This window comes from Eptatretus burgeri, chromosome 2, assembly GCF_056783735.1.
Source record: "Eptatretus burgeri isolate ZD-2024b chromosome 2, Ebu_testis_v1, whole genome shotgun sequence".
Taxonomy (NCBI): Eukaryota; Metazoa; Chordata; class Myxini; order Myxiniformes; family Myxinidae; genus Eptatretus; species Eptatretus burgeri.
Genome location: NC_140962.1, coordinates 33463802 through 33476301, shown reverse-complemented (window position 1 = coordinate 33476301; position 12500 = coordinate 33463802). Strand labels below are relative to the sequence as shown.

The 12500-nt window shown below is 57.4% G+C and overlaps 2 protein-coding genes and 1 long non-coding RNA gene across 8 annotated transcripts in view; 1 reads left to right on the top strand and 2 right to left on the bottom strand.

Moving 5' to 3' along the window:
• Positions 1-2345, top strand: part of LOC147031773 (cyclin-dependent kinase 13-like) — a 182107-nt gene extending 179762 nt beyond the window's left edge. For all 5 annotated transcript variants that reach the window (XM_085867306.1, XM_085867298.1, XM_085867291.1 and 2 more), the window contains one exon: positions 429-2345. In XM_085867306.1, coding sequence (XP_085723432.1) covers positions 429-1255 — 827 coding nt within the window. In that variant the 3' untranslated portion in view covers positions 1256-2345. The remainder of the gene's footprint in view (positions 1-428) is intronic.
• Positions 1-12500, bottom strand: part of LOC147031771 (uncharacterized) — a 143383-nt gene that overhangs the window by 64120 nt on the left and 66763 nt on the right. The window lies entirely within an intron of this gene.
• The window catches only part of LOC147031772 (uncharacterized), a gene marked incomplete at its 5' end in the record, with an annotated part of 13138 nt that continues 2103 nt past the window's right edge, over positions 1466-12500 (bottom strand). The window contains 5 exons of the mRNA XM_085859803.1: positions 1466-1711; positions 9018-9116; positions 10865-10909; positions 11441-11593; positions 11972-12049. Coding sequence (XP_085715929.1) covers positions 1466-1711; positions 9018-9116; positions 10865-10909; positions 11441-11593; positions 11972-12049 — 621 coding nt within the window. The remainder of the gene's footprint in view (positions 1712-9017; positions 9117-10864; positions 10910-11440; positions 11594-11971; positions 12050-12500) is intronic.

Sequence of the window (12500 nt, the reverse complement as noted above, 5' to 3'; positions counted from 1 at the left end):
ATCATTCATTAAATTGTTTTCACACAAAAAGGATTGGTTATCAAATTAAGATTGGTCATCAGATTGGTTATCCATTGCTTGAAAACGAGCTAACTCGTGGGAAAACCAGTGGCATCGAGCTGGAAAAAATTCAGCAAAGCAAGGTTTACTGAACTTACACCTTGCTCAGAAAACAGGAAGGAAGTCCTCTGCAAAGCTAATTAATGATGAGTGCATATTTACAATCTCACAGGCTGTTTCATGTAAAAAAAAAAATAGCACTCATTTGTAAGACGATTGAGTCGGAAGAGAAAAAAGTACTTGGAAAAAGTTTGTATAAAATATTGATCAAAGACAGAGCATGACTACTTCCCATCTTGACGCAGCAAATTTTTTTTCCCCTCAATTGTTCACAGCATATTAACATGTCTTTTCCATCATTTTCTTAGGAATAGAGTGTGATGACACTCCTGGCCCAACGACGCGAGCAGAGGAGCAGCTTTGCCGACTCCCCGAACCAAGCCATCCTCCTGAACGTGTCCTCCATGCCACACCCCCTGAGCACCGTCCACCTGAACCTCCTGAACCCCCACCTGAGTTTGAGGATGATGATGATGATGATGATGAGTCTGCAGATCCAAATGCTGGTGTGAAGAAGGCGCTAATGCAGATGTTGGAACAGCATCGGCAGCGGCACACCAACGAAGAGTCACTTAAACAATACCAGCAACGGGAGTACACTGCCATGGACTTCCCTTACTCAGCAAATTCCAGTTTTGCTGCTGAGCGCTTTCACCCAACAGACATCTTCCCCTCAGTCAAAGGCACTGACTGCATCCCACCCACGGATTTTGTGCCCGGTCTATCGCTCCTCAATAACCTTGCAGTTTCATCATACAGGGACATCTTTAATACGATGCCAACCTCTGCCACTATTGCGGGACCTCAAGCCTTGCCAGGCTCCTTATCAAGCTTCCTGCCCTCAACAACACTTCCCAGTGGTGTACTCACACAATTTCTTGGAGACCAGGACCTTAGGTTTGAATATGGCCAGATTCCAGGCAGAGCACTGACAAACATAATGCAGGGTGCTGACAATGCCACAACTGTGGTAACACAGACTTATGAGGATGTGTACACAACGGGATCTGTGGTGGGTGGAGTGCCACGAACAGTGGTGTCCAGCATAGCCTGGCCATTGCCCACTCCAAACAACCAAGGTTTTTCCCAACCTTATGGACCTGATACTACACAGAGCAGGGGATACCCTTATTGATCTCCAACCTTGCTGACCTGCTGTCATTACCCCCTCTGTCAACATCTCACAGTAAACTCCTATCTTACTTGCAGTCATGGCCCAAGTACATTTTCACAAATCCAAAGGGCCATCTAATTATTATTTTTTCTTCCTGCTTTTCATTTTGCCATCTTTTTTTGAAATCTTCTTGTTTGGCCTTTGCCGTAAATTTTGAGGTCTTGGCCTGCCCTAATGAGCAATGTTGGTCGAAATTGGCATAACTCCAAACCTCTTCATCGTCCTATCACGAGCAAGATTCAAACTGAACTGCAGAAATCGCACACAAACTTCCTCCTTTAACATCACTAATTCATGATGGAGCTTCAACATCAGATCTTCTGGGCTTTGTTCGTCCTGAGGTTTGATGCATGCTGGGCCTGTGGGCTTTGGTGAAGATTGTACCAAAGGAACATGCTGTTCTGGAAATTGGTGATGCTGTGAAGTAAGCAACAAAAATGGGGGGGGGGGGGGTCACTTGAATGTAAAGCTGATGTGACAGTGCGATGACTATATGATGACATAGAGTGCATCATCCTTTGTCAAGTGAGTCCTTGACAATATTGCCAAGAACAAAAAATGATTGGTAAAATCAAGCGCCTAAAATTTTCGTTTTGCTGTTTCCAGCAAGAGCTGGTTTTGTTTCGTTTTGATTTTTAAATAATTGGACAGTTTGGATTTGGCAAAAGTCTGAGTCAACTAAGAAAAACCTCTTCCCCAGTTGAGCATTTTTCCCATTGCCCTCAATAAGATGTACTGTACTTTTTGATAAGCTTCACAACTAAGTCCCTCTCTCTGTTACTCATTTGATGCTGCTGTGGTCCACCAGCAACTCAGATACTAGATGAAGTTATGGTGTGTGCCACATGAGAGAGAGGAATACCTGTTTAGATACAGCTGTCAACACTGTATATTTTGCAATGAGTTGACAAGTAAACTCCCTGTAAATTCCTTTGTGTGCTGTTTATTACTGCGTTTTTATCGGATGGAATTGAAAGGGTATGATATTTTCATGTTATTAAACGGCAATTTCCCGATTGTTTGACAGATTAAAAGTGACCACGAACGAAAACCTGAGTTGCTGAGTCATTTATATTTCACTAAAACTCTCATCTTGGATGTATGTATGTCCCCGAAATACAGCCAAAACGGTACAGGATAGCACAAAAATTTTCGGCCCACCTGACTCACCATTCTCCTGCGATGTGCAGTATCAAGTTTCTTTCAAATCTGGCAACGAAAATAATTCTTAAAAAATCAATTCCCGATTCAGTCAAGTACTCTGGGAGAATTTGATCAATGCAAACCTCAGCGGTGTAGTTTGCTGGAGCTATCTTTTTTTTTTTTCATCAACTGCTGTCAGCGGGAACCCAAAGGGTTCACCGGCCGTCTAATAATTGATAAAAAAATGACTTTAGTCACCCACACTCATTCTGGAAGGGATGGGGAGGTGTGCGTGCGTCGCTTCAATTGTGGTTTTTTTGGTCTTTTTTTTTTGTGTGCATGGACGAGACTCAGGGAAGAGAAAGTACACTGAATTGATCAGGACATAACAGGACTCAAAAGGAACAGAAGAGAGAGAGAAGGGAAACAACCGCAGAGTTGAACACCAAGATAGAGGAAGAGGGAGTGAGGGGAGGGAGGGAGAGGGCGGGGGAGGGAGAGAGTGAGGAGAGAGAGAGGGAGGGGAGGAGGAGGAGAGAGAGAGGAGGGGAGGGGGAGAGAGGGAGGGCAGGGAGGAAGGGAGGGGGGAGGGAGAGGGAGGGGAGGGAGGGGGGAAGGGAGGGAGGGGAGGGAGGGGGAAGGGAGGGAGGGGAGAGAGAGGGAGGGGGAGAGAGGGAGGGAGGGGGAGAAAGGGAGGAGGGGGAGAAAGGGAGGGGAGGGGGAGAAAGGGAGGGAAGAGAGAGGGAAGAGATATGGGGGAGAGAGGGAGGGGAGGGAGGCAGAAGGGGAAGAGAGGCAGAGGGGTGAGAGAAGTAGAAGGGGGAGAGAGGCAGAGGGGTGAGAGAAGTAGAAGGGGGAGAGAGGCAGAGGGGTGAGAGAAGTAGAAGGGTGAGAGAGGCACAAGGGTGAGAGAAGCAGAGGGGTGAGAGAGGAACAAGGGTGAGAGAGGAACAAGGGTGAGAGAGGAACAAGGGTGAGAGAGGAACAAGGGTGAGAGAGGAACAAGGGGGAGAGAGCACCAAGGGAGAGAGAGGCACAAGGGGGAGAGAGGATCAAGGGGGAAAGGAACAAGGGGGAGAGAGGAACAAGGGGGAGAGAGGCACAAGGGGGAGAGAGGAACAAGAAGGAGAGAGGCACAGGGGGAGAGAGGAACAAGGGGGAGAGAGAGGGACAGGGGTGAGAGAGGGACAGGGGTGAGAGAGGAAGAGGGATGCAGAGGGTGAGAGAAGTGGAAGGGTGAGAGAGGGACAAGGGTGAGAGGCAGAAGGGTGAGAGAGGTGGAAGGGTGAGAGAGGCAGAGGGGTGAGAGAGGTACAAGGGTTTGAGAGGCACAAGGGTGAGAGCAGAGGGGCGAGAGAGGGAGAGGGGTGAGAGGAAGAGGGATGAGAGAGGGAGAGGGGTGAGAGAGTGAGAGGCAGAGGGGTGAGAGAGGAACAAGGGTGAGAGAGGAACAAGGGGGAGAGAGGAACAAGGGTGAGAGAGGAACAAGGGTGAGAGAGGAACAAGGGTGAGAGAGGAACAAGGGGGAGAGAGGTACAAGGGGGAGAGAGGAACAAGAAGGAGAGAGGCACAAGGGGGAGAGAGGAACAAGGGGGAGAGAGGCACAAGGGGGAGAGAGGCACAAGGGGGAGAGAGGCACAAGGGGGAGAGAGGAACAAGGAGAGGCACAAGGGGGAGAGAGGAACAAGGGGGAGAGAGGCACAAGGGGGAGAGAGGAACAAGAAGGAGAGGCACAAGGGGGAGAGAGGAACAAGGGGGAGAGAGGAACAAGGGGGAGAGAGGCACAAGGGGGAGAGAGGAACAAGGGGGAGAGAGGAACAAGGGGGAGAGGAACAAGGGGGAGAGAGGAACAAGGGGGAGAGAGGAACAAGGGGGAGAGAGGTACAAGGGGAGAGAGGAACAAGAAGGAGAGAGGCACAGGGGGGAGAGAGGAACAAGAGGGAGAGAGGAACAAGAGGGAGAGAGTAACAAGGGGGAGAGGCACAAGGGGGAGAGAGGAACAAGGGGGAGAGAGGAACAAGGGGGAGAGAGGAACAAGGGGGAGAGAGGAACAAGGGGGAGAGAGGAACAAGGGGGAGAGAGGAACAAGGGGGAGAGAGGCACAAGGGGGAGAGAGGAACAAGAAGGAGAGAGGCACAAGGGGGTGAGAGGAACAAGGGGGAGAGAGGCACAAGGGGGAGAGAGGCACAAGGGGGAGAGAGGCACAAGGGGGAGAGAGGCACAAGGGGGAGAGAGGAACAAGGGGGAGAGAGGAACAAGGGGGAGAGAGGCACAAGGGGGAGAGAGGCACAAGGGGGAGAGGCACAAGGGGGAGAGAGGCAGAGGGGTGAGAGAGGCAGAGGGGTGAGAGAGGCAGAGGGGTGAGAGAGGCAGAGGGGTGAGAGAGGAAGAGGGGTGAGAGAGGAAGAGGGGTGAGAGGAAGAGGTGTGAGAGAGGCAGAGGGGTGAGAGAGGCAGAGGGGTGAGAGAGGCAGAGGGGTGAGAGAGGAAGAGGGGGGAGAGAGGAACAGGGGAGAGAGAGGAACAAGGGTGAGAGAGGAACAAGGGTGAGAGAGGAACAAGGGTGAGAGAGGAACAAGGGTGAGAGAGGAACAAGGGTGAGAGAGGAACAAGGGTGAGAGGCACAAGGGGGAGAGAGGAACAAGGGGGAGAGAGGCACAAGGGGGAGAGAGGAACAAGGGGGAGAGAGGAACAAGGTGAGAGAGGCACAAGGGTGAGAGAGGCACAAGGGTGAGAGAGGCACAAGGGTGAGAGAGGCACAAGGGTGAGAGAGGCACAAGGGTGAGAGAGGCACAAGGGGGAGAGAGGAACAAGGGGAAGAGAGGAACAAGGGGGAGAGAGGCACAAGGGTGAGAGAGGCACAAGGGGGAGAGAGGAACAAGGGGGAGAGAGGAACAAGGGGAGAGAGGCAGAGGGGTGAGAGAGGCAGAGGGGTGAGAGAGGCAGAGGGGTGAGAGAGGCAGAGGGGTGAGAGAGGCAGAGGGGTGAGAGAGGCAGAGGGGTGAGAGAGGAAGAGGGGTGAGAGAGGAAGAGGGGTGAGAGAGGAAGAGGGGTGAGAGAGGAAGAGGGGTGAGAGAGGAAGAGGGGTGAGAGAGGAAGAGGGGTGAGAGGAAGAGGGGAGAGAGAGGCAGAGGGGTGAGAGAGGCAGAGGGGTGAGAGAGGCAGAGGGGTGAGAGAGGAAGAGGGGTGAGAGAGGAACAGGGGTGAGAGAGGAACAAGGGTGAGAGAGGAACAAGGGTGAGAGAGGAACAAGGGTGAGAGAGGAACAAGGGTGAGAGAGGAACAAGGGTGAGAGAGGAACAAGGGGGAGAGAGCCACAAGGGGGAGAGAGGAACAAGGGGGAGAGAGGCACAAGGGTGAGAGAGGCACAAGGGTGAGAGAGGCTCAAGGGTGAGAGAGGCACAAGGGGAGAGAGAGGAACAAGGGGGAGAGAGGCACAAGGGTGAGAGAGGCACAAGGGGGAGAGAGGAACAAGGGGAGAGAGGAACAAGGGGAGAGAGAGGCACAAGGGGGAGAGAGAGGCACAAGGGGGAGAGAGGAACAAGGGGGAGAGAGGAACAAGGGGGAGAGAGGCACAAGGGGAGAGAGAGGGACAAGGGGGAGAGAGGAACAAGGGGGAGAGAGGAACAAGGGGGAGAGAGGCACAAGGGGGAGAGAGGAACAAGAAGGAGAGGCACAAGGGGAGAGAGAGGACAAGGGGAGAGAGGCACAAGGGGGAGAGAGGAACAAGGGGGAGAGAGGCACAAGGGGGAGAGAGTAACCAGGGGGAGAGAGTAACAAGGGGGAGAGAGGCACAAGGGGGAGAGAGGCACAAGGGGGAGAGAGGCACAAGGGGGAGAGAGGCACAAGGGGAGAGAGAGGCACAAGGGGGAGAGAGGCACAAGGGGGAGAGAGGCACAAGGGGGAGAGAGGCACAAGGGGGAGAGAGGAACAAGGGGAGAGAGAGGAACAAGGGTGAGAGAGGAACAAGGGTGAGAGAGGAACAAGGGGGAGAGAGGAACAAGGGGGAGAGAGGAACAAGGGGGAGAGAGGCACAAGGGGAGAGAGAGGAACAAGGGGGAGAGAGGAACAAGGGGGAGAGAGGCACAAGGGGGAGAGAGGAACAAGGGGGAGAGAGGCACAAGGGGGAGAGAGGAACAAGGGGGAGAGAGGAACAAGGGGGAGAGAGGCACAAGGGGGAGAGAGGAACAAGGGGAGAGAGGAACAAGGGGGAGAGAGGCACAAGGGGGAGAGAGGCACAAGGGGGAGAGAGGCACAAGGGGGAGAGAGGCACAAGGGGGAGAGAGGTACAAGGGGGAGAGAGGAACAAGGGGGAGAGAGGCACAAGGGGGAGAGAGGAACAAGGGGGAGAGAGGAACAAGGGTGAGAGAGGAACAAGGGGGAGAGAGGAACAAGGGGGAGAGAGGCACAAGGGGGAGAGAGGAACAAGGGGGAGAGAGGCACAAGGGGGAGAGAGGAACAAGGGTGAGAGAGGCACAAGGGGGAGAGAGGAACAAGGGGGAGAGAGGAACAAGGGGGAGAGAGGAACAAGGGGGAGAGAGGCACAAGGGGAGAGAGGCACAAGGGGGAGAGAGGCACAATGGGGGAGAGAGGCACAAGGGGGAGAGAGGCACAAGGGTGAGAGAGGCACAAGGGGGAGAGAGGCACAAGGGGGAGAGAGGAACAAGGGGGAGAGAGGAACAATGGGGAGAGAGGAACAAGGGGGAGAGAGGAACAAGGGGGAGAGAGGAACAAGGGGGAGAGAGGAACAAGGGGGAGAGAGGTACAAGGGGGAGAGAGGCACAAGGGGGAGAGAGGAACAAGAAGGAGAGAGGCACAAGGGGGTGAGAGGAACAAGGGGGAGAGAGGCACAAGGGCGAGAGAGGTACAAGGGGGAGAGTGGCACAAGGGGGAGAGAGGCACAAGGGGGAGGGGCACAAGGGGGAGAGAGGCAGCGGGGTGAGAGAGGCAGAGGGGCGAGCGAGGACGCTGGGTGAGAGAGGCAGAGGGGTGAGAGAGGCAGAGGGGTGAGAGGAAGAGGGGTGAGAGAGGAAGAGGGGTGAGAGAGGAAGAGGGGTGAGAGAGGCAGAGGGGTGAGAGAGGAAGAGGGGTGAGAGAGGCAGAGGGGTGAGAGAGGCAGAGGGGTGAGAGAGGCAGAGGGATGAGAGAGGGAGAGGGGTGAGAGAGGGAGAGGGGTGAGAGGCAGAGGGGTGAGAGGCAGAGGGGTGAGAGAGGAACAAGGGTGAGAGAGGAACAAGGGGGAGAGAGGAACAAGGGGGAGAGAGGAACAAGGGGGAGAGAGGAACAGAGGGGGAGAGAGGCACAAGGGGGAGAGAGGCAATAGGGGTGAGAGAGGAACAAGAAGGAGAGAGGCACAAGGGGTGAGAGGAACAAGGGGGAGAGAGGCACAAGGGGGAGAGAGGAACAGAGGGGGAGAGAGGCACAAGGGGAGAGAGAGGCACAAGGGTGAGAGAGGCACAAGGGGGAGAGAGGCTGAGGGGTGAGAGAGGCAGAGGGGTGAGAGAGGCAGAGGGGTGAGAGAGGCAGAGGGGTGAGAGAGGCAGAGGGGTGAGAGAGGCAGAGGGGTGAGAGAGGCAGAGGGGTGAGAGAGGAAGAGGGGTGAGAGAGGCAGAGGGGTGAGAGAGGCAGAGGGGTGAGAGAGGCAGAGGGGTGAGAGAGGCAGAGGGGTGAGAGAGGAAGAGGGACGCAGAGGGTGAGAGAAGTGGAAGGGTGAGAGAGGGATATGGGTGAGAGGGGTGGAAGGGTGAGAGAGGTGGAAGGGTGAGAGAAGTGGAAGGGTGAGAGAAGTGGAAGGGTGAGAGAGGCAGAGGGGTGAGAGAGGTACAAGGGTTTGAGAGGCACAAGGGTGAGAGCAGAGGGGCGAGAGAGGGAGAGGGGTGAGAGAGGCAGAGGGGTGAGAGAGGCAGAGGGGTGAGAGAGGCAGAGGGGTGAGAGAGGCAGAGGGGTGAGAGAGGCAGAGGGGTGAGAGAGGCAGAGGGGTGAGAGAGGCAGAGGGGTGAGAGAGGGATATGGGTGAGAGAGGCAGAAGGGGGAGAGAGAGGCAGAGGAGTGAGAGAGGGACAGGGGTGAGAGAAGTCGAAGGGTGAGAGAGGCACAAGGGTGAGAGAGGGACAGGGGTGAGAGAAGTCGAAGGGTGAGAGAGGCACAAGGGTGAGAGAGGGAGAGGGGTGAGAGGCAGAGGGGTGAGAGCCAGAGGGGTGAGAGAGGGAGAGGGGTGAGAGAGGAAGAGGGACGCAGAGGGTGAGAGAGGGACAAGGGTGAGAGCAGAGGGGCGAGAGAGGGAGAGGGGTGAGAGGCAGAAGGGTGAGAGAGGTGGAAGGGTGAGAGAAGTGGAAGGGTGAGAGAGGCACAGGGGTGAGAGAGGCAGAGGGGTGAGAGAGGCAGAGGGGTGAGAGAGGTACAAGGGTTTGAGTGGCACAAGGGTGAGAGCAGAGGGGCGAGTGAGGGAGAGGGGTAAGAGGAAGAGGGGTGAGAGAGGGAGAGAGGGGGGAGAGCGAGAGGGGTGAGAGAGGCAGAGGGGTGAGAGAGGCAGAGGGGTGAGAGAGGGAGAGAGTGAGAGAGGGAGAGGGGTGAGAGAGGACCAAGAGTGAGAGAGGAACAAGGGGGAGAGAGGAACAAGGGTGAGAGAGGCACAAGGGGGAGAGAGACACAAGGGTGAGAGAGGCACAAGGGTGAGAGAGGCACAAGGGTGAGAGAGGCACAAGGGGGAGAGAGGAACAAGGGGGAGAGAGGAACAAGGGGGAGAGAGGCACAAGGGGGAGAGAGGCACAAGGGGGAGAGAGGAACAAGGGGGAGAGAGGAACAAGGGGGAGAGAGGCACAAGGGGGAGAGAGGCACAAGGGGGAGAGAGAGGAACAAGGGGGAGAGAGAGGAACAAGGGGGAGAGAGGAACAAGGGGGAGAGAGGCACAAGGGGGAGAGAGGCACAAGGGGGAGAGAGGAAGAGGGGTGAGAGAGGAACAAGGGTGAGAGAGGCACAAGGGGGAGAGAGGCGCAAGGGGGAGAGGGGAACGAGGGGGAGAGAGGAAGGAGGGGGAGAGAGGCGCAAGGGGGAGAGAGGCACAAGGGGGAGAGAGGAACAAGGGGGAGAGAGGAACAAGGGGGAGAGAGGCACAACGGGGAGAGAGGCACAAGGGGGACAGAGCCACAAGCGGGAGAGAGGAACAAGGAGAGAGGAACAAGGAGAGAGGCACAAGGGGGAGAGAGGAACAAGGGGGAGAGGAACAAGGGGGAGAGAGGAAGAGGGGAGAGAGATGTGGAAGGGTGAGAGAGGCAGAGGGGTGAGAGAGGAACAAGGGTGAGAGAGGAAGAGGGGTGAGAGGCACAAGGGTGAGAGGAACAAGGGTGAGAGGCAGAGGGGTGAGAGAGGCAGAGGGGTGAGAGAGGCAGAGGGGTGAGAGAGGCAGAGGGGTGAGAGAGGCAGAGGGGTGAGAGAGGCAGAGGGGTGAGAGAGGCAGAGGGGTGAGAGAGGCAGAGGGGTGAGAGAGGCAGAGGGGTGAGAGAGGCAGAGGGGTGAGAGAGGCAGAGGGGTGAGAGAGGCAGAGGGGTGAGAGAGGCAGAGGGGTGAGAGAGGCAGAGGGGTGAGAGAGGCAGAGGGGTGAGAGAGGCAGAGGGGTGAGAGAGGCAGAGGGGTGAGAGAGGCAGAGGGGTGAGAGAGGCAGAGGGGTGAGAGAGGCAGAGGGGTGAGAGAGGCAGAGGGGTGAGAGAGGCAGAGGGGTGAGAGAGGCAGAGGGGTGAGAGAGAGGCAGAGGGGTGAGAGAGGCAGAGGGGTGAGAGAGGCAGAGGGGGGAGAGAGGGAGAGGGGTGAGAGAGGCAGAGGGGTGAGAGAGGCAGAGGGGTGAGAGAGGCAGAGGGGTGAGAGAGGCAGAGGGGTGAGAGAGGCAGAGGGGTGAGAGAGGCAGAGGGGTGAGAGAGGCAGAGGGGTGAGAGAGGCAGAGGGGTGAGAGAGGCAGAGGGGTGAGAGAGGCAGAGGGGTGAGAGAGGCAGAGGGGTGAGAGAGGCAGAGGGGTGAGAGAGGCAGAGGGGTGAGAGAGGCAGAGGGGTGAGAGAGGCAGAGGGGTGAGAGAGGCAGAGCGGTGAGAGAGGCAGAGGGCTGAGAGAGGCAGAGGGGTGAGAGAGGCAGAGGGGTGAGAGAGGCAGAGGGGTGAGAGAGGCAGAGGGATGAGAGAGGCAGAGGGGTGAGAGAGGCAGAGGGGTGAGAGAGGCAGAGGGGTGAGAGAGGCAGAGGGGTGAGAGAGGCAGAGGGGTGAGAGAGGCAGAGGGGTGAGAGAGGCAGAGGGGTGAGAGAGGCAGAGGGGTGAGAGAGGCAGAGGGGTGAGAGAGGCAGAGGGGTGAGAGAGGCAGAGGGGTGAGAGAGGCAGAGGGGTGAGAGAGGCAGAGGGGTGAGAGAGAGAGGAGAGGCAGAGGGTGAGAGAGGCAGAGGGGTGAGAGAGGCAGAGGGGTGAGAGAGGCAGAGGGTGAGAGAGGCAGAGGGGTGAGAGAGGCAGAGGGGTGAGAGAGGCAGAGGGGTGAGAGAGGCAGAGGGGTGAGAGAGGCAGAGGGGTGAGAGAGGCAGAGGGGTGAGAGAGGCAGAGGGGTGAGAGAGGCAGAGGGTGAGAGAGGCAGAGGGGTGAGAGAGGCAGAGGGGTGAGAGAGGCAGAGGGGTGAGAGAGGCAGAGGGGTGAGAGAGGCAGAGGGGTGAGAGAGGCAGAGGGGTGAGAGAGGCAGAGGGGTGAGAGAGGCAGAGGGGGGAGAGAGGCAGAGGCGTGAGAGAGGCAGAGGGGTGAGAGAGGCAGAGGGGTGAGAGAGGCAGAGGGGTGAGAGAGGCAGAGGGGTGAGAGAGGCAGAGGGGTGAGAGAGGCAGAGGGGTGAGAGAGGCAGAGGGGTGAGAGAGGCAGAGGGGTGAGAGAGGCAGAGGGTGAGAGAGGCAGAGGGGTGAGAGAGGCAGAGGGGTGAGAGAGGCAGAGGGGTGAGAGAGGCAGAGGGGTGAGAGAGGCAGAGGGGTGAGAGAGGGATATGGGTGAGAGAGGAAGAAGGGGGAGAGAGAGGCAGAAGGGGGAGAGAGAGGCAGAGGAGTGAGAGAGGCAGAGGAGTGAGAGAGGCAGAGGGGTGAGAGAGGCAGAGGGGTGAGAGAGGAAGAGGGGTGAGAGAGGCAGAGGGGTGAGAGAGGCAGAGGGGTGAGAGAGGCAGAGGGGTGAGAGAGGCAGAGGGGTGAGAGAGGCAGAGGGGTGAGAGAGGCAGAGGGGTGAGAGAGGCAGAGGGGTGAGAGAGGCAGAGGGGTGAGAGAGGCAGAGGGGTGAGAGAGGCAGAGGGGTGAGAGAGGCAGAGGGGTGAGAGAGGCAGAGGGGTGAGAGAGGCAGAGGGGTGAGAGAGGCAGAGGGGTGAGAGAGGCAGAGGGGTGAGAGAGGCAGAGGGGTGAGAGAGGCAGAGGGGTGAGAGAGGCAGAGGGGTGAGAGAGGCAGAGGGGTGAGAGAGGCAGAGGGGTGAGAGAGGCAGAGGGGTGAGAGAGGCAGAGGGGTGAGAGAGGCAGAGGGGTGAGAGAGGCAGAGGGGTGAGAGAGGCAGAGGGGTGAGAGAGGGAGAGGTGTGAGAGAGGCAGAGGGTGAGAGAGGCAGAGGGGTGAGAGAGGCAGAGGGGTGAGAGAGGCAGAGGGGTGAGAGAGGCAGAGGGGTGAGAGAGGCAGAGGGGTGAGAGAGGCAGAGGGTGAGAGAGGCAGAGGGGTGAGAGAGGCAGAGGGGTGAGAGAGGCAGAGGGGTGAGAGAGAGGCTGAGGGGTGAGAGAGGCAGAGGGGTGAGAGAGGCAGAGGGGTGAGAGAGGCAGAGGGGTGAGAGAGGCAGAGGGGTGAGAGAGGCAGAGGGGTGAGAGGCAGAGAGGTGAGAGAGGAAGAGAGGTGAGAGAGGCAGAGAGGTGAGAGAGGCGAGGGGTGAGAGAGGCGAGGGGTGAGAGAGGCAGAGGGGTGAGAGAGGCAGAGGGGTGAGAGAGGGATATGGGTGAGAGAGGCAGAAGGGGGAGAGAGAGGCAGAGGAGTGAGAGAGGGACAGGGGTGAGAGAAGTCGAAGGGTGAGAGAGGGACAAGGGTGAGAGAGGG